Genomic DNA, 23,371 nt, shown 5'->3' on the forward strand with positions numbered 1-23,371 from the left:
GAAGGGGGTGGCAGAGGATGATATGGTTGGATGGCATTATTGACTCAATGGACATGAATCTGAGCAAACTCCAGGGAAGTGAAGCTAAGATAAAGCTTGTTTGTGCATCTGTTCTGTAAGTCAGTTCTTTGTAGCTTGGGAGAAGCCTGAACCAGGTAGATGAAGGTGGACCATCACCTGCAGGTGAGGTGTAACCATCTCAACAGGTGAGCCGACAGGTCTCAGGCTCTGCGTAGGATACTTTCCTACGCAGGATTCTTTCCACCTGCATTCGTTTCCCTGGGCAGAAACACCTTCTCATGGAAGAAAAATGGATACTTTTTTTCCTGGGCCTCTGTGATGTTCCTCCTGGAAATGGGTTAAGTGAGCGATGGCTCGGGGAGGGTTTGATCTGTTTGCTTCCCTTTGTTTCTGTTTCCTGAGGTCTTGCTGGGCCTGAGGAGTTGAGAAGCCCCTCTCTTTCAGAGTCGGGTCGAGGTCCTTTACTGGACCTTGTCTCCTTCATTTCCTGTTAAATGTAGGCACAGGTTCAGAAGACAAAAGACCTGCTCAATAATGTGGCCTCTGACGAAGCTAACTTAGAAGCCAAAATCGAAAAGAGGAAATTAGAGCTGGAAAGAAATCGGAAGCGACTGCAGACTCTGCAGAGCGTCAGGTAGGTGTGAACACCGGGGCGTGAGTGGAGGGCTGCCCCTGGAAGTCAGAGCAGACCGAGGGAGTGTGCGGCCAGTGGCATTAGCCTTTCAGGCCGTGGGACGCCTCTGCTGCAGAATGTACGTGTGTCTCTTGTTCCAACAAGCACACTGTTGGGCTCCGTCTGTTGACTGCTTTCGGTATGTCTGGAAAACTGCTTTATTCTTGAACCCCCACTTCTAGCCTTTTAGCTTCTTGGAATGCAAGGCAAAGTAAGTAAATCCAGATGGTGGAAGTTGTTATACAAGGCCTGGCTCCCCAGACCCGTGTCCTGCCATAAATTAGGTGGGAATAGAAACACTCTTGCTTCTTGGTTGGAGTTGGATTTAGAGCTTTATAATTCCTCACTGGTAATTCATCTTCTTCCCTTTCCAGCATGCACCTCACATTTTCTTGGGGTTCACTCTCTCTTGCCCCCACCTCTTTCTTTTTCTCTGCCTCCCTCCCTGCTTCCATCTCCCCTTCTCCCTCCCCCCCCAACCCCCGCAGCTCTGTATCTGCTTTTCCTTGCTCTGCCCTGTTGCTCTTCGTCCCTTTTCATTCTTCCATTATTTTTCTCTGTCCTTCCTCCTCTGTCCAGCTGCTGTGTCCACTCTGAACATGCCTTGCTTGTTTGGGACACTGGTACCTGGCCTGCACTCTGGCTGCTGTCCTGAGACCTGCGGGAAGGCAGCGCCTAGGAAGAGCAGACAGTAGCCCAGAGAGCATCAGGCTTCCTCCTCCTAAAGGGCACGCCCCGGCCCCTTCCGCCTCTGGAATCAGGGTCACTGGATAGATTTGTCTCATTAAAAAATTCTGCCTTTCAAGTTTAAATTCAATTTTGTTAAGCCTCAGATCTTTTTAATAGAAAAATTTCTGTTTTCCTCTACTCCAAGAGATTTTGAATTATTTTTCTAGTTTATCTGTTCATTGTTTTAAAAGAAGAGAGGTTTCTCTTTAAGATCAACAATAGAAAATAGAAAATTCAGCAAACCAGTTTAAACATTTTTTTTAAGTTTTTAAAAAATTATTTTTATTATCTATTTGGGTGCAGCATGTGGGATCTTGAGTTGTGGCTTGTGGGATCTAGTTCCCTGACCAGGGACAGAATGCAGGCCTCCTGCATTGGGAGCAGGGAGTCTTAGTAACTGGGAAGTCACTGTTTTTAAGTTTTTATATTTTGGTTTAATTAAAATTTGGCTTTAATTTGTAGCAATCTTTGTTTCTTTTTTTAGGGGACTGATTAAATTTTGGAACATGCAGACAGCAGAGTATTAAGCCCAGCTAAGTTAGTGCATGGGGCTTCTCAGGTGGCACCAGTGGTAAAGAACCCTCCTGTCAATGCAGGAGACTAAGAGACAGGGGTTTGATCCCTGGGTCAGCAAGATCCCCTGGAGGAGGGCATGGCAACCCACTCCAGTATTCTTGCCTGGAGAATCCCATGGACAGAGGAGCCTGGCGAGCTACAGTCCATGCGGTGCAACGAGTCAGACACGCCTGAAGTGATTTAGCACACAAGATAATGCATACATTTAATTTATTGATTTTTAGAGATGTATACAGTTTGTGATTATTTTTTAACTGTATTGAAATCTGTGCCATACCAAATGAGAAAAAAAGACCCTGGAGCTTCATTTAAGATAATATTCTTAATGTTTGTTAAAAAGAAATGCATTTCTGTATACACCTATGCACCAAAAAGTCTGGAAGGATGAATGTCAAATATTAAGTGGTAACACCTAGTGATGAAATTAGGCATCATTTTAATTTTATTCTTAGTACTTTCAGGATATTTTTCTAGCTTTTACAAAGAACCCATCTTAATTTTTGATTAAATGTATCTTCCTTTTGTGGGGAGGAGAGAGAAAAGGAGAAATTAGCTTTTGTTACAAGAATGAAGAACCTCCCCCAGTTAAAGGCTTTCCAGAGAAAGCCAGGATGGAATCAGGGGCTCTGAATACCAATTTCAAGCTACTATATGTTTGTGTATTGGTTAATCTTTCCTTTTTTTTTTTTCATTTTGTTGTTTTAGGCCAGCGTTTATGGATGAATATGAGAAGATTGAGGAGGAATTGCAGAAGCAATATGAAATTTATCTCGAGAAGTTTCGGAATCTGGCTTATCTGGAGCAGCAGCTGGAGGATCATCACAGGATGGAGCAGGAGAGGTTTGAGGTGAGTGCTGAGTCCCTTCTGCACAGACCGTTGGTTCGGTTCCCGTGTGTTGCTTTGTACTTGTTGACTTGCCGGTTTATAAAGAGCATCATGAGAAAGAATATCGGATGAGTGTTTTTTCTCCCTGATCAGGCTCGTGTGGTGCTTCTGTTTTCCTGGTTGTATAGCCTGGACTCAAAAGTTGTCAGGTTTTTGATGGCAGGTTTGGTCAGTCAGGGCTACAGACAGGGCTACCACGTGACCTGGGCAGTTGGTTATAACTGCAGGCTTAGAAATTCCTGGGCTGGCTTTAATGCTGCGTTGTCTTGAAATTCTTAATTCTCAACTGCATTTTATTTTGCACTGAGTCCCACAAATTATGTAATGCGTCCTGAGGACAGATCTAAAAACTTGCTTGGTTAATTCACTGGAAGATTTTCAAGCCCTCGTTAATTGAATCATCCAGACTGGCTTTTCAGAAACTGCTTTATAAAGCATTGTAGTTTATTGTGGGAAAGAGGTATGACCTTGAACCTGACCAGTTGTTTTACAGGTTCCTCTCATCCCAGTGTGTAAAGTCATTTACGAAAGAGTATTTCAGGTCCTAGCATCAGTTGATAAATATGGAATCAGAACTAAGGAAGTTGGATTGCTGTCATTTTGAATTGTCCTTATCCCCTAAGAATATTTCTCCTTAACCCAAGAATCGTCATTTGAAATTTATGTTCACTGTGAAACTGGTCTGCAACCTCCCTTTCCCCTGCTGTCCTTGACAACTTTTGGTATAAAGGTCATCCTTGCCTTCTTACAAACCTGGACATTTGAATTAGGTGATGCTGCTTCGTTGTCCAGGAGAGCTGGCTGTGAGTGGCTTATCACCTTCATCTGGACACGTTTATCTGGACAGGGAACCTGTTGCCACTCTTGCTTACGGCAGAGGCAGGAGTAGGGGACCCAGGACAGGCACATTTTGAGGGCAGTGAAAAGCCCCTGGGGTTCTGGAAATCTTAAACACTGAGCATCTGGGAAAGAGCAGTAAAGAGACAGTGAAAATAAGCTGACCATTTTGTTCTGTTTCTGGGCCACCCTGGGCTTGGAAAACGTAAGGAAGAACATGCCTCGGGATGGGAGAGGGCAGCTGGGGTGACTTCTGAGGGGCCCCTCCCTGCCCACTGTCCTTTCGGCAGCACCTGCCGGCTCACACCTGCTCCTGGGCTTCTGGTTCCTGGTCCCTCAGAATATCTCATCGTGGAACACTGCTTCCTTTGTAATGTTGAGAACAACAGCACCTTTTTTAAAGCCGATTTCCTCTCCCATTTTCTCTTGAGAATAATCAGGGTCACATTTTATAACCCAACTCAAGTATTGGCTTTTTAAAAAAATATCCTAGGAATTAAGATGAGTCTGTCTTTCTTTCTTTTCCTGTTTGATCACTTCCACCATTTAGCACCTCTCAGGGCTAGAATTGTGCAGGGAAGGAAAATGGTAAATTCCTGCTTTATTTTATTAGCAAGAGGCCCAGAGCTGATGCATCCGTTTCTGTGTCCACATCCCACGCCAGCATGGGTGGCAGACATTTCATTGTGTTGTTGCTTTTCTTCAGAGGCAGTTAGGTGTGATGGAAGGAGCGTGGGTTTGGAGGCCGGTCAGGCCCATCTTGGCCAAATGTGTCCTTGCTGGGAGCCCCCCACTTTGATCCGGCTCCTGGGGTGATGACGGAGAAGGGGTATCAGGTTTCCTCCTCCCCTTCCTGGAGCTCAGTCTTCTCTGCTTTTGCATCACAAGTCTAGCAGTACTTACATGGCAAAGAAGAATAAAACAGTCCAAAAGGGTCCTTTCTCCTGGCTCTTGTTTCTCCTGCTCCACAGGAAACTGAGAACACTCTCCGTCTGATGCAAAACAAGCTCAAGGAGGAAGGAAAACGTCTGCTCAAGAGTGGAAGTAAGTCCGCACGTTTAAACAGATGTGCTTTTTCTGGACTGGTGTTTTCAGCCTTGGAAAACTTAACACGCACGTTTTATTTTTTTAAAAGGTGATTTTCTCACAACTTTTTTATCAGTACTATTTTGATTCAGGAGCTTGAGAGAGAGTGTTGTGTTAAAAATTACATACCATTTAAAAGCACATTTGGTTTTCATGCCAACTGAAATCTTATTTTCCCCTATTTAAATGATAGTTATTAGTTAGAGTTATATATAACTATAGAAGAAATCTTGTTTTCAGCAGTCTGTAGGGTTCCTTATTTTAGGGCAAACTGAGGGGCAGCAAGTATTGTGATGGGGTACAAGTGCATCTTCTTGAAGGTAGTCCCCCACCACACCCCCAGAACGTGTCCCCCCAAAGTTCAGAGTCCTTTGTCTAGGCTCTCACCTACAGAGAAATGGGGGCGACCTACATGTAAGACCTAGATCCTGGGAAGGAGTCTTCCCCGAGGCTGGTCAGCCCACTTCATCCACAGACTTCACCAGGGTGTCAGGTCAGCCCTGGGCGCAGTAGCAGCACCCGGTCGTCACGTGGGGTTGGTGGCTGCGTCTCCGAGACTCTCTGCTCGCTTGTTTCTCTCTTCTTGTGATGGTTTCTCTCGCGTGCTCGCAGGAGGTGTCCCTGGGACCGCAGGTCTGCGTGCTCTCTTGCTCTGTGTCTTTTCCTTCCGTACCTGTTTGCTGTTATACTTGTTCTCTGCCTCTCTCTCCTGAATCTTAGGCAACTTTGTCTGGAAGGAGTGTAGGGACTGCTGGGGAATCCTATAGGGGTGAGCTTAGAAAATTCCCTGGGCCTCTCTAGCCAAAGCAGCCGCTCACCTTTATGGTTCCAGGTCAGCCAGGAGTGCCTGACGCGGCCCTCGGTGATAAGCCTGCCTGGAGTGTGTCCCCCTCCGAGAGGCCCGGCACAGGTAAGAGCCTGGTTCCCCTACATCCCGCTCTGCCCTGGACTGCACATTGAGACCTTTCTCACTGAGCCTGCTTTATTCTTCTTAACTCAGACCTTAAGTTTGTGATCCATAGGTTTGGGATCTTCTGAAAGAGATTCTCATGCGTATGTGTGATTTAGTGTTTCTGGAAAAGTAATTTTCAGTTTAAACCAGCCTAATGAAGGGTAATGCTTAATTAGCTTGTGGTGAGCAAATAAGTTAGGAAAATAACTTACGAAGCACCATTCTCAGTTCTGCTCATCCTGAGCTACTTAAGCTTCCCCGTCTGTCTTTGCTTTTCTACACATATGGGAACATGGCCATAGTGGAAAGTGAAGGCGTTAGTCACTCAGTCGTATCCAGCTCTTTGCAACCCCATGGACTGTAGCCTGGCAGGCTCCTCCATCCATGGAATTCTCTAGGCAAGAATACTGGAGTGAGTAGTCCTTCCCTTCTCCGGGGATCTTCCTGACCCAGGGATTGAACCCAGGTTTCCTGCATTGGAGGTGGATTCTTTACCATCTGAGCCACCAGGGATATAAATGAGGAGAGGTAGAAAGGAAGACTTCCTGAACTTTTATCTGTGAAAAAGTCCTCTGAACAGAACAATCTAATAGTACATAGACTTGAATTGGAGGTGAGGATGAGCAAAATCCAAGATCTGGAAGAGATCATTTTGTTCAGGCTACCCTGTGCGTGGCTGATTTAACCCAGCAAAGCATTATTGAGTAGAGGTTCTGGGTGCTGAGGACATTTCAGTGGACAGTAAATGGGGATGCTTGCCTTAAATGAATTGACGGTCTGGTGACATGCTTGGGGACAAACAAGCAAGCTGTTTGTGGAAGGTGAAAAATGCCAATGTGGGGAAGTGGAGCAGGTCAGGACGTAGGGAGGGGGTCATGGATTGCAGTTGTAAAGAGGAGTCAGGGGAGACCATGAGGAGACTCTGTTGAAGCAAAGATTAAATCTGAGGAGCTGGGAAGATGGGAGCTACCAGAGAGGGAAAATCCAGAAAGGCTGGCAACCAGGGCCTAGGGTCAAGGGTGAGTTTCACTGAGCAAGGAAGCATATGAACACACAGGGCTCAAGCTGAGGCAGTTTGATGAGCTGGAAGGTGGGTCGTATGCTTGAGGGCTCACATCCAATGGAGACTATTTTTTCTGTTAAGCAAGGAGTGAAGTCACCTCAGGTTTGGCTTTGGGGTTTGGAGTGAGGGGTTTGAGGAAGATAAAGGCTGAGTAATTAGAGATGGAAAAGTGCCACTGGCCCCAGAGATTAAAAAGACTAAGTACTTTGTTCAGATGCCCGGTAATAAAAGTCAGAGGTGACTCTTCATCTCCCCACCAGCGTCTTAAACCTTGTTGCTAACTGCATCCTCTGTAGAATTCAGGCACTGTAGCATTAGGACTGAAGGCCGCCTCTGACTTTATAAAATGACCCAGGAATGTCTTGAACGCAACTGAGTAGCCCTGTCATGGAGTGGAGAGCAGATATTCACGCATGGCACGCACACTTCCCGGGTCCTGCCGCATCAGCTGTTGCCCCAGCGCCCAGAGATGGAGGAGGCGCCTAGGGAGCTCCCTGTCTCGAAGCCCTGGGTGTTCCTGGCCACGAACTGGTGTTCTTGAGCGCTTGAAATGTGGCTAGGCCAAATTGAGATGCACTGTTTGTAGCAAATACACACCAGATTTTGAAGACTTGATATAAAAGGAAAGTAAAATTACTCATTAACGTTTTTTTATGTTGGTTACTTATTGAAATGACATTTTAGGTATATTGGGTTAAATAGAACATTATTGAAATTAATTCACCTGTTCCTTTTGCTTTAATATACTTGTAAATTTTAAATTGCATCTGGGGCTGGCATATTTCTGTTGGACAGTGCTTATCTAAAAGAAACCTATAAAAAAAACTGCTTGTAGTTTAATCACTGGGGTTTTGAGTTTCTCTGAAATAGCTAATGAAATGGAGCATCTTTTTGTCTGCTTTTGGCTGTGTATCTTCTGTGTATCTTCTTTGGGGAGATCTATTCTCGACTTCACACATTTTTTAATTGGGTTATCTTTTTTTTTTTAATGTTTATTTTTATTTATTTATTTGGCTGCACTGGGTCTTGATTGTGGCACATGGGATCTAGTTCCCTGACCAGGGATTGAACCCAGGTCCCTTACATTAGGAGCACTGAGTCTTAATCACTGGACTACCAGGGAAGTCCCTGGGTGGTCTTTTTACTGTGGAGTTATATGTCTAGATAGCAGACCCGTATGTGATTTGCGAGTATTTTCTGTCATTCACCTTCTAGATGCTGTCCTTTGTTGTTACAGAGTTTTGATCAAGTTCAGTTTATTAATTTTTTTTCTTTTATTGCTGTGCTTTTAGTGGCATGTTTGAGAAACCGCCGAATTCCAGGTCACCGGGATTTACCCATGTGTTTTTTTCCTAGGTGTTCTATCATTTTAATTCTTACGTTTAGATCTCTGACCCATTTCAGGCTAATCCTTTGTGTGTGGTGTGAGGTAGGGGTCCAGCTTCATTCTTTTGCACGTGGCTGTCTACTTGTCCCAGCAGCAAGTCTGTTCTTTCCCTGGTGAATCTTCCCAGCACACTTGTTGGCTGTACTCATATTACTGTGTCGCTGACAGCTCGACTTCAGTGACTTTTGTGTTAGCACTATTAACTTTACGTGTTTGACCCTCAGTCCGTTGCTGCGAGTTGTCAGAAGAAATCATACTGAGTCTGAGGTACTTGTTTTAATGTTGGGTTAAAATTCATGGTTTCGTTTGCTTTGTATTGCATGGGGTGAAGACTTAATGTCAAATTGTTTCTGGAGGAAGTAAAAAGTGAACTAATCTGAAGAGTGATTTCACTTTATGGTCATTAATTTGTATTCATATCTAATCCCATTCTCTGTAATGGCTTTTGTAAGGGGGTAGTTTTTGGATCGATTGTGCTGAGGTCCTCTCAGGATGCTCTTACTGACACTTTCTACAGCTGCTGGCTCTGGCCTCCGTGCTGTAGAGCACAGCACTTTCCTCCAGGGTGGATGGAAGAAGAGCGTTTCCTCAGAGCCCACCCAGATGCAGCTGCCGCGTCATCACTCTCTACAGCAGGGCCTAATAAACAAAGCATTATCACAGATGAACAATGACTCTACTTCCAAAATGTCTTAAGAATCAGTGATCAGAACAACAACTGCATTCTTCCAGTTCCATCCTTCTGAAACCTCTGCCACTCTGGGCACAAAAAAGTGGCTGGACAGTGATGTCTTTTCCTCCCCACTGTGGAAACTCCTGTAGGTTTACAGGAAATGTTCGACCAGCACAAGACTCCAGAGGGGTGTTTAGGAAATTAATGTGAAAGGCTGTTGCATTGAGAACCACCTCTCTTTATCTTTGTAATGAATTTTCTCCAGTTAAGAATATCACGGGCCCCAGTTTTCATTGCCAGTTACCAGGCAGTCGTTTGTCCCGGACAGCCACTCAGGCCCTTCTTGGCTTGCCTCCAGGCTTGTTTTGCTGAACAGAGAATGGTTCCCCCCCACCCTCAAACTAACGAAGAACTTCCAACTCCCTTGACAGCTGGCTGTCAGTGTTTTAGTTTTACATGCCGGAATAGTGTTTCTGATATAACTGACCCACTTTTTTCTTGTTTTGGAAAACTGTTTTTTAAAAAATCTAGCCTATCCTTGTCTGCATGAACCCTTCCCTAAGGAGCTATAGGAGATTCCCAAGAGACTTGTAGAATCAGATGCATCCCAGGAAAAGCTGAGCAGCACAGATGGCTCTTCACAGGAGCCTCACTGGACAGGGGCTGTTCTGGAGGGAGTGATGGAGCTGCCCTTTCGTTTTGCCTCCTTGTGTCCCTGCCAGGTAACGGTGACTCTGACGTTGACATCCAGGAGGACGATGAATCCGACAGCGAACTGGAAGAGAGGCGGCTGTCCCAGCTGCGCACGGCCATGGAGGTGCTCACGCAAGGTAGCCCAGCCTCGCTTGCTCACCCCCTGCCCCACCCCCGGGCCCAGGAAACTACAGCCAGACTGCCGTCAGGGCTGCTGGGTTTCCAGGCCCGTAAGCACCCTGCTCTGTTGTTCATCGGGATTTTGCTCTTAACCTGCCTAGGGGTCATCTTTGCTGCTGATACTCTTACCTTTGGCCCCAAGAAGAGTCAGGCTTGTAGTTTGGTGCTTCTCACAGAGGTCATGGAACATACTGCCTCCACCAAGGAGCTGAATTCTTTCCTTTTTGGGTCCAAACTGGTCTCAGTGCAGTTACGTCCTTTATGCTCAGAGAATTAATGTACAGATAAGGGACCTATGTGAGCATCTCTGCTGTTAAAACCTGTTTTTAGTTTCTGCCTTCTCACTGCAAAAGACTCAAGCAGTAAAATAACATGGAGTGAATGTGGGTGCTTCTCTGGGGCCTTCCTCATGTCCCACTCCTACCGTACAGGGGTTGTGGCTTGGGGCTGGGTCCTTCTAAATTGCCTTTCTGCACATGCAGACACACATAAGTGTACACATCACACGCATACACACATCACTGGGGGCCCTTCTCAGCCTTCAGGGGAGTGCAGCTCTCTGCCTCTACGTGGGAAGGGTGGCTCTTGAGTTTTTGCAGAAGTCACACTTAGATGACATTGACTTCCAGAGGAGGAGTGGAGAACCACTTTGGTAATGATGCTGTTTTGAAGGATAAGTTAGAGTGATACTAACTTTTGTTTTTACTTTTCGAAGCCCAGATGTGGATCCCAGTACAAGTGACCCTGGCCCACAAAGCGAGAACTTATCTCTTCAGCAGAGAGCACACACCTCCATGTATTCTAGTGACAGGGTTCAGTGATTTTATTTCTTCCCCTGGGACATTTATAGGATGCATGTTTATTTTTCCCATCCATGACTCGTGCTCAGATTTCATGGCCTTATTCCTCTTTTCCAAAGTGGAAATGCAGAAGATCTGTTACTGGTACACTTCTGAGTAGCTGGCTGCTCCCTAAGTCAACTTTTTAGTGTGAATTCTTCTTCCCACTTTCCTAAAGGAAAGCAGATCTTGGTGCCCACTTCCTGCCTTGTCTCACAGGTTCTCATGCTCTCTTCACACTTCTCTTTTTCTCAGGACAACCCAGCAAGCACGTCGTGGGCACAATGCAGGGTGGAGACACGGATGATGACGTGAGTCCTGACCAGCCCCTTGAGCAGCCCTGGTCTCGGTGGTCCTGGGCCAGCAGGTCCTGGACTCGGTTGACCAAGGAGCTGAGTGCATCTCACCAGTGGAGTATAAAGAGCTGCTTCTCAACCTGGCACGTTGCTGGGTCTGTGGCAGAGCTTGGCCTCCCAGGGAGCTGACCTCTCGTCTTTGCTTGTTGATGGCTCATTTCTTTTCTTTTCAAATGAACATGCTTGCCCTACTTTGGTTTTTTCCTTCTCATTGTTCTTTCCATTCTTGCTTTCCAAAGATGGAAGCAGCACCAGTTTTCTTAGGTAAATGCAAGACTTCCAGCTCCAAGAAGCAGGTTGGTTTTCTTTTTCGCCTCATCCATTTGTGTGTGTGTGAGCTGCTAAGGGCCAGCAGAGACCCTTCCCCAAGAGTGATGCCCGGTGTCCAGGGCAGGACGCCACTTACGTGGTTTCCACAGTGGGTGGTAGAGTTACCTAACGGTCCCTGTGTTAATGAGGAGGAGGGGGTGGATGCTGAGCCGAGAGACAGGAAGGGTCATCAGGCCTCTGAACCGTATCCTAGAAAAGAAGGGCTGCTGTTGAGGGCTGGGGTCAAGGCCAGCTCCATTCTTGGGAGGGGACATAGAAGGCAGGCTCCCCCGAGACCAGGGCCCAGAGAGGCTGTGACATGAGGCTGCTGGCGCCCTCAGCATTGTTGAATGAATAACTGTGGGCCAACGGAATGGGGTCCGGTTGTTGGGGCTGCACTGCTCTGGACCTGCTTCTTTGTTGAGTCCCTGGCAGGGCTGTGAGGCCCAAGAGGTGATTGGACTGATGGAGTCAGGGACCTTCTGTCCAGGTGAATGCCGCGTGTGTCTGGAGCCTGGCACCAGCACAGAGCCTAGACCGATATTCTACAAAAGATTCACTGATTGGGTCCCAGCAGTGTGGCCTGGGGAGCACTGTCTGGCCCCACTTCTTAGGATTTGCTTGATCGTTGGTATAGCTTTCTACTTTTCTGAGCGATCACCTTATTTGTAGTTTAAAGTCTCCTCTGTGCCTGTTGCTGCTTGTTAACTTCAAGGAGGCTGTTTCCATGCAGCACCTTGGGTCTGTCCTTCACCCGTGCACTCATTCACTCGCCAGGTCCTTGTTGAGTGCTGGTTGTGTCCCAGGCACCGTTAGGGGTTGGGGAATTCAGGAGTGAACAGAACCAATCCCCTGCCTCCATGAGGCTTATATTCTAATGGTCATCAAGCAGATAGATCAGGGGTCATCATGGTAAGAAAAATAAAGCAGGTTCAGGGAAAAGAGGGACAGGGATGAGGGTTCTGACTGAGTGGGTAGGGGAGGGTTGTGCTTGGGAGGGGCTGTGAGGAATTGGGTGGAGGGCATTTGCAGGGGTCTGATTCAGAAGTGGGAGTGGCGGTAGCTGCAGATTGTTGAGAAGTGCTGTTTCTAAGGTTAGAGCCATCAGGTTTTGTTAATTGGACATGAAGTGTTAGAAATGCCCTGGTTGTGGCTTCGTTGGCTGAAAGTGTAGTTCTTACATTCCCAAGGCGGGCAGACCTCAGGATGGGGCCTGGAGAGCAGACAGGAGGTCTGGCTCGGTCATTCTGAGTCAGCCATCTGCTAGGTGTCCACATGCTAGTGCTGAGAAGCTAGTTGTATTCAGGTCTGGACTTAAGGTCTGAGCTGGAGACTGAATTTGGGGGAACCTCCCTAAGATCACCGTGAGGGGGACATGATTGCTTGGGGAGGGAAGTAGAGAGGAAGAGCAGAGGCCCGAGCCAACTCTGTATCACAGCAGTCAGGGAGGGAGAGCGGGTCTGCATCTTGACTAAGAAGATTCGAGAGTGAGGGGGGCAAGCACAGAAGAGGGTCTCGGGGGTCAGGAATGGAGAACTAATTACCTGTAGGATCTGAGTCCATTGACTGTTTCAGTCTTGGGGGCCTCAGTGGGAGAGCGTGGCTGGAGGGTGCTGAGAGGGCAGAGACCAGGGCCTGTGTGAGCTCAGGACTCGCTCAGGGATTTGCTGTGAGGCCACGGGAGAGCAGGGCTGAGCAGCTGCAGAGGAGGTGGGTTATGTGTTAGGGTGTTTTATGTTTTTAAACAGAGGGAAATTGTGCATTGGTGGGAATGGTCTGTATAGAGTGACCGACCATTCTGGTTTCCCCAGGGGTACAGGACCTGCACTTTGAGAAAGCTGGCTGAGTTAGTGACCCTTATCCAGATGATGAGAGAGAGCGAGCATGTTTCTTTTAGTTTGCTCCTTACACCCATTTCCTGAGTGGCTTTCCATCCAAAAGCCAAAGTAAGCGCCCCCGCCTGTCTCCAGGCCCCCGTCCTCCTGGCTGGCTGCTGCGATGGGGGGCGCTGGGGAGGAGCTCTGGGGCTTGACGAGCAGATCCATGCTGCTCCTGAGACAGAAGCAGGAAAGCCACTTGCAGCACCAGCCTCAGTTCGCATGCTGGTGTTTCAGGACACGCTTACATATGTGTTACTGTTCCAGCCAGCGGTCTGTAGACCCTGGCCCTGTGCTTATGCCCCACAATCTGACTATTTCCTCTTCCAAGCTCTCCCTTCGCATAGGTTTTGCTGGTTATTCAGCTGCTAGTGAAACAGCAAGGTAGGGTCTCTGCTGACGTGACATCAGCAACCGGAGGGGCCACTCAGCTGTGCTCACCATCTCTCCCACAGGAAGACCTGGAGGACAGTGAGATTGACATGGAGGACGACGAAGACGACGATGACCTGGAGGACGAGAGCGTGGCGCTCTCAGCGGCCAAGCCCAGTCGAAGAGGCCGGAAACCTGAGCCACTGGAGGAGAGTGACAGTGACTTCTGACCTTCGTGCCAAGGGACCTGGGCAGATGAAAACCCGCGGATTTGTAGGGAAAGGGGGAATTAAGGAGGCAGAAGAAAAGAGGCGTTTGTTGGATAAGCCAGCTGGACTTGTTAATGAAGCAAAGCCTGCTTCTGGTTTAGTTTCTTGGGTGTTGCTCACACATTCCAAAGCTTCAGAACCGGAGCCAGCCCCACGGAGGACTTTTTTTTTTGCCTTTTCTATCTCCTAAAACTTGGGAAATGCATGTGTTCCTAGAGATTCACATCCACAGGGCAAAAGCTTTTGAGAACTAACAGCCAACAACATATAAGTCTTGGCTGTTAGGTTTGTCGCACTTTTTCTCTAAAAGTCGGCGGGACCTTCCCAAACCTGGGGCTGAAACTGGGCACAGGCCTCATTTCCGGAACTGTAGGGCAGTCAGGACATTTATGTTGTATCAGCTTTTGAGTCTCGGCTTTAATTCACTCTGTAGTCTTATTTTCCTCCTTCTCTACGTTCACAATACCAGGCTTTAAATGTATTTTACTAACTAAAATTTTCTGAAAGAAAGTAGCTAATTCAGATGGAAACCAGCTTTGCTTGAAAATCAGGCAACAGAGAGATGCCCCAGGTCACACATACTTCATTCTCTCTCAGAAGGCTGATGTTCCTCCTTAGGAAGGAGGAGATTAAGGGGAAAGTGTCGGTACGTATTCAGGTTTCTGACTTAAAAAAATAAACCATATTGAATTTAATAAAATAGCACTAGAAGAATTTCCCTTTTGTGAAGGAGGAGTGACAGGTATGTGGATTTTGCTTTGCTTTGGTTTTGTTAATACAGAGAACAAGCACAGAGGAGTTTTCGTTTACTTTTCAATTATAAAGTCGGAAGACTTGTGAAGTTTTTTATCTCAATAAATGTATTTTACACCATATTTTTATACTATTAAGTTTTATTTGAAAATATAATTATTCATTTGTACCTATAACATATAAATAACTTCTTCAAGAAAAATTCATGGATTATTACTGGACGTGTGGATTTTAGGAGACAGTGTGACAATTCTTTCTGTCTTTGCTTTTTTTTCTGTCTTTCCCTAAATTTTACATGAGATTACTCTTTTTTTTTTTATAAACCTTCAGTGTTCAATTAATTCACCAGTAATTTAAGCTATGGGAGTAAGTGTGTTGGGAGTCATGTTGAACCTACTTGGAAGCCATGGCTTTTAAGCATAAGTTGCATCTTCTTGGATGTTACAGCTATGGTTTAGCTGAATCTGACCTGACTTCTGTTTTAAAAAACAAAAAATGTATTTGTTTCCCTCATGTGATTCTTTCTTCTGATGGGCTTTAACATGGGAACTCTGCCCAAGTCACAGATGATGTGTCCAGCTGTTTCTAGGTAATTGTGTCCCAGAATGAAGCTCAAGACTATTTTAAGGAATATAAAAATCATCAGTCCCCAACAAGAGAAAGTTTTCAATGTCTGGTATCAAAAATTACCAGGTGTAAGATGCCAGTCAATTAGTGGAAAAGGACAGACAATTATGACTGTATTCCATATATTCAGATAACAGAGGAAAGCGTGAGCAGGGTGTGAGATGTGGAAGATGGAACGTCTCTAGACTTTGAGAGCTACTGGAGGTTTAAAAACCAAGAGGGAAACTGTGCACACTGAGATTAAGAGCAGATTATACACTGCAGAAGAAAACATTGCTGACCCTGAAGACACAGGGCATTTTTGTCCAATATGGAATACCAAAATGACCCCCCAAGTCCCATTGTGGTGGTTATCCATTTATTGCCTCAGCTTCAAATTCACCTTCTGGTCTGCTCTATGCTAGTGAAGCTGTTGCTTGTCAGTCTCCTTGGAAGGAAAGCTATGACAAATCTAGACTGTATTAAAAAGCAAAGACATAACTTTGCTGACAAAGGTCCAAGTAGTCAAGGCTGTGGTCTTTTCAGTAGTCTTGTATGTATGTGAGAGATGGGCCATAAAGAAGGAAGGGTGCTGAAGAATTGACACTTTCAAACTGGTGCTGGAGAAGACTCTTGAGAGTCCTTTGGACAGCAAGGAGATCAAACTGCTGCTGCTGCTGCTAAGTCGCTTCAGTCGTGTCTGACTCTGTGCAACCCCATAGATGGAAGCCCACCAGACTCCCCCCATCCCTGGGGTTCTCCAGGCAAGAACAGTGGAGTGGGTTGCCATTTCCTTCTCCAATGCATGAAAGTGAAAAGTGAAAGGGAAGTCACTCAGTCTTGTCCGACTCTTAGCAACCCCATGGACTGCAGCCTACCAGGCTCCTCCATCCATGGGATTTTCCAGGCAAGAGTACTGGAGTGGGGTGCCATTGCCTTCTCTGAAGGAGATCAAACTAGTCAATCCTAAAAGAAATCCACTCTGAATACTCATTGGAAGGACTGATACTGAAGCTCCAATACTTTGGCCATCTGATGTGAATAACCAACTCACTGGAAAAGACCCTGATGCTGGGAAAGATTGAGGGCAGAAGAAGGGGACAACAGAAGATGAGATGGTTGGATGGCATCACCAATTCAATGGACTTGAACTTGGGCAAACTCTGGGAGATGGTGAGGGACAGGGAGGTCTGCCATGCTGCAGTCTATGGGGTTGCAAAGAATTGGACACAACTTGGTGACTGAACAACAACAACAACATGTTAAGCATGGTCAGTAGGATGCTTGAGAGACTTTGAAGGAGGGAGGGGGCTCTCCTTCCAAGTCTAGTGTGGCTTGCGTTGAGGTCCCTGGAGAGCACGTTTTAGCCCCTGAGGTTTCTCCAGTGCTAGTTTCCTGCAAGGCACAGCTGTCTGCAGCATTTGACTGCTGTGACTCTTGTCCATCACCTCAACTCAGCCAGAAACAGTGCCAACCAGAAGACAGTATAGCAACCTCTTGAAAGTGCTGAAAGAAAAGACTATCATCCTTGAATTCTATACCCAGAAGAAATACCTTTCAGAACCAGTAATCTAGTGAAGATTATATAAGACTTATGAGCAAATGTCCCTGCCTTCAAAATAATGTTATTTATAGCTGATTGTTTCCCCTCTAGTCTTGGATCCAATCAAAGCTCTTAAGTTGTTAAGACTCCTTAATAATAAAACAATCCCAGCCTTTTTGTTTTCTTCATGATGTTGACGATTTTTAAGAGGCCATGCTAGTTTTTCCCAGAGTACCCCTCAATTTGGATTTTGTCCGACTGTTCCTTCATGATTAGATTCAGATAAACGCTTTTGGCAGGAATAGTACATCAGTGACGTGTCCTTCTCAGCCATCACACTGGGGGCACAGAGTGTCCCATTTTTCCCATCATCAGTCATGTGGAGTTGCATCACTTTGCCAAGGTGACATTTGCAAAATGTCTCCATTTAAAAAACATATTTATTATACCAGCATATTCTTTTTTTTTTTTTTTAGCTTGTGGGATCTTAAGTTTCCTCAACCAGAGATCTAACCCACGCCCCCTGCATTGTGAGCGCAGAGTCTTAACCTCTGGAATGCCAAGGAAATCCCCAAAATGTCTCCATTTTTATGGAGCCTTTGTAAATACCTCTCTGTGGGGTGATACTCAGAGACTGATTTTCTCCCTTAATAGGATTTCATTCATGGTTATATCATCCAATGATGTTTCTTGCCCAAATACTCATTTTTAAAGAAACATTTGGAGCAACAGTTGCTGTTCAAATTTAAAAATGATAATTATAGCTTCCATAACCATTTTCCTTGGTTATGTAGTTGAAGAACCCCTGATGTTCATTTGGAATAGTTTTCCTTCCAACATTGAAAGGCATCTGAGGGAGTTTATGCCATGTGGAAGCTCGGCTGTCTTGCTCTCATGGGGAAGCTGTAGATGCAGAAGTGCTTTGGGGAACCTAATCAGAAAGGTAGTATGAAGACATCGATTTTTAACAGCCTATTGATAACCACAATGCCAGATTCCAAGTGACATACAGTGGACATAATCTCTGCCTTTGAGAGAGTTTGCAATGGGTGAAAGATGACAGAAACCTTGGAGAACTTTTTTTGTCTCTGCTCCAGAATCCTATAATTAAAGCCTTCCTTTCTCTTCAATTTTTTTTTCCTTGTTTTTCCATATGACTCTAAAGATCATACTCCTGTAGCCTTTTCTTGAAAAAAGATGTTCCCTCTGTCACTGATGCCAAATTGACACTCTTCATGGGCTTGAAGACGGCAGTTCATTTCAGAGTGAGGGAGTGATTTTATCCAGGGCAGTCATGATAAAAAAAGGTTGGGGCACGTTAAAGACCCCAGGATATAAATAGGCGCTGACTGGCTTCTTGCTGAGCTCTGAGACCCATCCCTGAGTCCCTTGGCAGAAGACCGTCCATGCTCCGTGCTGTAGTGGGGTGTCCATCTCTCCCCTGCCTGGACTGACCCTGGACCGGGAGAGGGGCTCGGATCCTCCTCTGGCAGCACCTTTCCTGCCTCCTTGCAGGAGACCACCACTCCTGGGGGTCAGCATCTTTCCCAGACCGCAGGAAGGCACCCTGGAGAAATGGTCCTTTTGTTGGAAAGCTTTCAGCTGTGTGTCTACCGGATCCACGAGGAACTTGTTTTGCTCACATTTCCACAGTGCACGAGGGAGCATTTGTCTTGATAGCCTCCGAGATCATCCTGGCACCAGACTCTCCAATGTGGTTTCCCTGGAGACTGGAAGAGAAGGATCAGGACAGGGCTTGAGAAACGGGAGGCCTGAAGGTCCTCATCAGTAAGGAGCAGGTGGTCACTACCCGAAACGCTAAACCCAGGTGAAACTTGTGCTTCCACTATCCCTCTCATGGACGACACTCCAAATGGCCCCCTTGTATACGGAGTTCCCTGTAGAGCTACTGGCGGACTGGGGTCATCTGGCTCCGAGGTTCAGAGGGGAGGCAGGGTCTGACCTGGAAGCACTTCTAAGGGTGAACCAAGCTGGTGGGAAAGGGCAGGTGCCGCTGAGCCCCACTTACTTGATGTGCCGGAGCCCGTGGTTTCCAGACAGTGCAGTGGCAACGCATATCGCCCCCTCCATTCCCAAGGAATTCTCTTGAAGACTAGGCAGAGAAGAGATTGGAGATGCCACAGTGAGCCCTTCAGGACAGAAGGACACACCCAGGAAGCAGCATGGCACTCTCTTGGAGGGACCCGTCTGGGCCTCATTGGTCCTCAGGTGCCATAGCAACAGCCAAGTGGCATTTAACCCTGAGACCCAAGTCTGCACGCAGCCAGGGTGTCTTGTGCAGGTGCCACAGAGGACGTATGACCAAAAACACGAAAGGGAACAAACCCATCCACAGTACTGACTAATAATGACTGTAGTGTCAGCTATTTGTATTTTGAAGGGAGCAGCTACAGCAGAAAGCAAGTATTATGCTACAGGGGGAGTCCAGAAGAGAAGCCAGCTGTCCTGAGGCACGGGTACATCTGTGCAGCCACTCACTTGAGTCTCCGGAGACTGGAATTGACCTTGAGAGCATTCGCCAGGGCTTTGGCTCCGGCCACCTCGATGGTGTTTCCTCTTAAGCTGTTGAGAAAGGCGGGAACCCTGAGGCGCAATCTCAGGCACAGTGGCAGCTGAGAGGGGAGCCCGGCACCCCTTCCGGTGAGCGTAGGCGCCTGGGTGGAGGCAGTGTGGACTCAGCAACTGTGGGGGTGCGGTTGCTCCTCCCTCGCTCCTGGGCACAGAACAGGGACTGGCTCTGGGGAGCAGGACGTGGGGAGGGGTGAGGCCGGCCCAAGCTGGGGGTCTGTGGGAGCCCTCGTCCTCCATTTTCATTCCAAAGAAATAGGGGCGGAGACCAGAGAGGCAGCCCTCCACCCGGAGGTGCACGCGCGCTTGGAACCCCAGCACTGCGGGAGCAGCGAGGACCAGGCAGGCCCGAGAGCCCCACAGAGCTCGGGCTGGAGCTCAAATCTTCTCACAAGCTGGGTCAGTGGCCACTGCCTCCTCCCCAGGGCCCCTAAACGGCCTGGGGACATGTTCAGTCTGGGCAAGTCCAAGGAGAAGAGGACCCACGAGTGACCCCCAGGAAAAGAGGGTGACGGGGCTGGAGAGGCTGGAGCTCCTTGATCTCTCTGAAGGCACTGAAGTGATCTGGGAGTTTCCATGTTCATGTCCTCCTTCCATATATGATCACTCTGAGTCAACAGCTTGACTTCATGAGCTGTAGCCAGAGACTGGAATACTTACTCTAGAATCTCCAAGGTTCTGTTCACAGCCAGGGCCTCCCCGAGTGCCTGGGCCCCCGGAGCACCAATGGAGGCCACCTGGAGACTGTAAGAGGAGATGCGGTCATTGCAGGTGGGCAGCCTCCAGCCCACACACCCACCGGCCCAGCTCCATCCGCGTTCACCCTTCATCTCCACCCCCTTGACCTAGGGCTGAAACCGGTGAAATAGCGCTGAAAGTTGTTGGCCTGTGGTGTGTCCAGAGAATGCTGCATCTCCTGCCCACACTGATGCCAGGCAGAGATCTGGACACAGGAAGTGCAGGTGTTCTGGAGAGTTTGGGGGACACCCCGGAACCCCTAGTTCTTACTTTTTAGATGCCTGATGTCCTAATCACTAATATTAAGAAAGTCAAACCCACCTGCCTTTCCTGGGAAAAACGGGGATGTTTAGTGTGGAAAGATGGCTAAGGGCCAGCTGTGCACGTCAGGACTTACTAGAGAGCAGTGAGGACTGTGTTCACCTTCAGCGCGCTGGCCACCGCAGAGGCACCTTCATCCCCAATGGCATTCTCCTGTAAACTGAACGCAGAGTCTGACCCAGGTGCACAGGACCCGAGCCAACGCTCTGGCAGGACGTGCTGAGCACACACCCCATAGTAGATGATCTCTGGGGATCATTGCACCTCCTGTGTGGCCACTGCCCCATGGCCACCTAAGCCTGCACAGTGGTCTGGAGTCTGCATGAGTCTAGACCATTAGGCAAAACAGAAACGGACACATGGAAATACTGTCCACAAGAAACTGGTGTGATTTTCAAAGCCATCCCCAAAATCAAAGCTCTCAGTCCTCAAGCCATTCTTGCTGGTCAGTGTTTGACGGCTTTTTTTTTCCCCCCTTTTTCTTCCACATTGGAGGAAAGTGGAAGGCCCTGGAGCAATAAATGACTAAGAGTTTAGTTCCAGTGGACACTGGCACGTTTGAGGGAGCAGTTTGCATTGATAATTTTAGCAAATATTTAAGTGCCTTGGGGATCAGCAAACCCAATCCTGGCCTCTTGGAACTCAGGTGGGGGAACGTGTGAGATGAGAGACCAAGTGTGAAGTGCCATCCCCAGTGTGGTCACAGAGGCTGCTCGGCAGAAATAGGTCTAGACCAAGCCCACGCGTGAGAGATGGGGGCGGGCCTGACACATCCAAGGAACCCAGAAGAATTGGGTCAAGTTGCTGGGGTGTGGAGTGAGGCCCCAGGGGTGCAGAGGAAGCAGAACTTCAGGGCTGTGGGAGCCACACTGAGGGCTGGACTTCACCCTGCAGGCACTGGGGCAGCCAGCTAAACTTGTCCAGGATGGGGATAGATTGACGTTTGGGAATCTTTGGCCAGCAGTGTGAGAGGAGGGACTGGATGTGGAGGCTGCGGCAGTGAGGCTGGTGAGTGACGCTAGCCCCCTGGACAGTGGCCATGCGGGTGGAGGAGGCTGGGTGGAATGTTGGGAGGAGAAGCGACAGGACTTGGAGATGAGCTGCGGTGGGAAGTGAGGAGGACGGCGATGTTTCTAGCTTGTACAGCGGTGGCCAGAACCCCTCACATGGTGAGGAACCAAGAAGCAGGCTTGTGGGGGAGGTAAACCGGGTCCACCCAGGGGGAAGTGGAGTGGGCAGTGGACACGGGGGTCTGAAGCTCAAGAGAGAGGTCTGAGCTGTAGATGTGGGCGCCTCCAGGACTTCGAAGGGAATTGGAGCCCTGGGTGAGGAGGAGCTTCTAGAAAGAGACATCATTCGGGAGAAGATGACCCAGGACAGGACCCTGAGGAATAGCATGTTCAGAGTCAAACGGAAGCACCTGCCAGACAGGGCGTATATCGGAAGCTGTGGGAGCATGAAAAGCAGGTGAAGCTCAAAGGGTAAACAGAGTGAGCACCTCATTCAGCAGGTCTGCTCCCAGGCGTGCTCAAGAGAGAATTAAAAGCATGTATCCACACGCAGAAACTTGTGCACGAACGTTCACAGCAGTGTTACTCATAATAGCCCAGAAGTGGAAACAGCCCAAATGTCCATCAGCAGGTGAGTGGATAAGCATCATGTCTGCCCACACAGTGGAGTGTTATTTACTCGGAAAAAGGAACGAAGCCCTGACACATGCTACAGTGTGGACGGACCTTGGCACCCTTACACTAAACGAAAGACGTGAGTCAGAAAGATCACATATTCTGTGATTTAAATTTTGTGAAATGTCCAGAATAAGCAAATCCATAGAGACTGTAGATTAGTGTTTGTCAGGACTAGGGGACTAGGGAGGAAGTGGGGAGTGAGTGCTGATAAGCATGAGGTTTTTCACGGGGTGACTGAAGGGTTCAAAAATTGATTTTAGTGATGGTTACCCAGCTCTGTAAATATACTAGAAACCAGTGACTTGTACACCTGAAAGAGTGGATTGTATCTCAGCAAAGCTGTTATTTTGTTAAAAAAAAAAAAATATATATATATATACACAACACCAAGTCAGATGGAAACATGCTCTCTGGCCCTGGAGCAGAGGAGGCTGCATGCTGAGGGCAGGAGAGCCTGTGGGCAGCAGGGTGGCTGAGTCTGCACCTCCCGCCCCCTCGGAGGCCCCACTTACTCGAGGCTGGTCAGGCTCGTGTTGAGCTGTAGTGCTTGTCCCAGGGCCTTGGCAGCGCCGGCCTGGATGAAGTTCCACTGCAGGCTGGGCAGACACACACACGTGACGACATGGCCCAGGGCAGAGCCAGGAGGTCCTGGGAGCTCCAGAAAAAAGGGGCTTCTCCCAGGAGAGTGACCAGAGTGGGTGGAATCCTTGGGGATGGGATCCTGGCCAGGGTGGGCAGAGCTCCTGCAGCCCTCCCCCAGGCTGGTCCCAGGGAGGGGCCCTTGCATGGAGTGTGTGACACAGCACAGCGTGGGCGCCCACCTCCCACCACTGGCCTCTCCATGCATCAGCCCCAGGAAACAGAGCAGGGGGCTGGGCACAACCTGCTGAGGCCGTGCGGGGGGCGGGGACCCTGAGCCTCCTGTCTCCCCCGGTTGAGTGGGGCCCTGCAGCTCTGGGAGGACAGGGCCGGCTGGGGGCGCCGTGGACTCACTGAAGGGATGTGAGGGTGCGGTTTTCCCTCACTGCCTCTGCGACGGCCTGGGCGCCCTGGTCGTGGAGTAGGTTGGCTGTCAGGCTGGGCAGAGGGGAGCAGGCAAGTGAGCCGGAGCCAGCAGTGCAGCCCCCGTCCTTGCTCCCTGGGGATCCAGACCACTCCCCGATCCCCAGCTCCACCCCAGGGCTGCATCTTGTCCACTGGGATTTCTGGGCTCAGGCTCTCAGGGCACTTGAATGTGCTCCCGGGTGCCGCGCCTGCCACGTGTCCTGGGGGTGGGCAGGGGGCAGGCTCTGCTTGGTGGGCCTCCATGTCTGGTCACCTGCCAGGAGGTGGCAGAGCTGCCTGGTGACTCACTC

General features: G+C 48.4%; 2 protein-coding genes across 8 annotated transcripts in view; one reads left to right on the forward strand and one right to left on the reverse strand.

Moving 5' to 3' along the window:
* CLUAP1 (clusterin associated protein 1) overlaps nucleotides 1-14,653 on the forward strand; it is a 31,100-nt gene extending 16,447 nt beyond the window's left edge. The window contains exons 7-14 of one of the 4 annotated variants that reach the window (XM_061401002.1): nucleotides 522-655; nucleotides 2,705-2,846; nucleotides 4,694-4,766; nucleotides 5,641-5,718; nucleotides 9,606-9,713; nucleotides 10,851-10,906; nucleotides 11,191-11,247; nucleotides 13,593-14,653. In XM_061401002.1, the coding sequence (XP_061256986.1) occupies nucleotides 522-655; nucleotides 2,705-2,846; nucleotides 4,694-4,766; nucleotides 5,641-5,718; nucleotides 9,606-9,713; nucleotides 10,851-10,906; nucleotides 11,191-11,247; nucleotides 13,593-13,739 (795 nt within the window). In that variant the 3' untranslated portion in view covers nucleotides 13,740-14,653. The remainder of the gene's footprint in view (nucleotides 1-521; nucleotides 656-2,704; nucleotides 2,847-4,693; nucleotides 4,767-5,640; nucleotides 5,719-9,605; nucleotides 9,714-10,850; nucleotides 10,907-11,190; nucleotides 11,248-13,592) is intronic. The other 3 variants (XM_061401004.1, XM_061401003.1, XM_061401006.1) reach the window with 3 other exon arrangements.
* Nucleotides 14,654-17,102: 2,449 nt separating this feature from the next.
* NLRC3 (NLR family CARD domain containing 3) overlaps nucleotides 17,103-23,371 on the reverse strand; it is a 28,064-nt gene continuing 21,795 nt past the window's right edge. For all 4 annotated transcript variants that reach the window (XM_061401000.1, XM_061400996.1, XM_061401001.1 and 1 more), the window contains 7 exons: nucleotides 23,010-23,093; nucleotides 22,529-22,612; nucleotides 20,405-20,488; nucleotides 19,930-20,013; nucleotides 19,180-19,263; nucleotides 18,710-18,793; nucleotides 17,103-18,410 (listed from right to left, as the gene is read on the reverse strand). In XM_061401000.1, coding sequence (XP_061256984.1) covers nucleotides 18,320-18,410; nucleotides 18,710-18,793; nucleotides 19,180-19,263; nucleotides 19,930-20,013; nucleotides 20,405-20,488; nucleotides 22,529-22,612; nucleotides 23,010-23,093 — 595 coding nt within the window. In that variant the 3' untranslated portion in view covers nucleotides 17,103-18,319. The remainder of the gene's footprint in view (nucleotides 18,411-18,709; nucleotides 18,794-19,179; nucleotides 19,264-19,929; nucleotides 20,014-20,404; nucleotides 20,489-22,528; nucleotides 22,613-23,009; nucleotides 23,094-23,371) is intronic.

The sequence above is a fragment of the Bos javanicus genome, chromosome 25, assembly GCF_032452875.1.
Source record: "Bos javanicus breed banteng chromosome 25, ARS-OSU_banteng_1.0, whole genome shotgun sequence".
NCBI classification, from domain to species: Eukaryota; Metazoa; Chordata; class Mammalia; order Artiodactyla; family Bovidae; genus Bos; species Bos javanicus.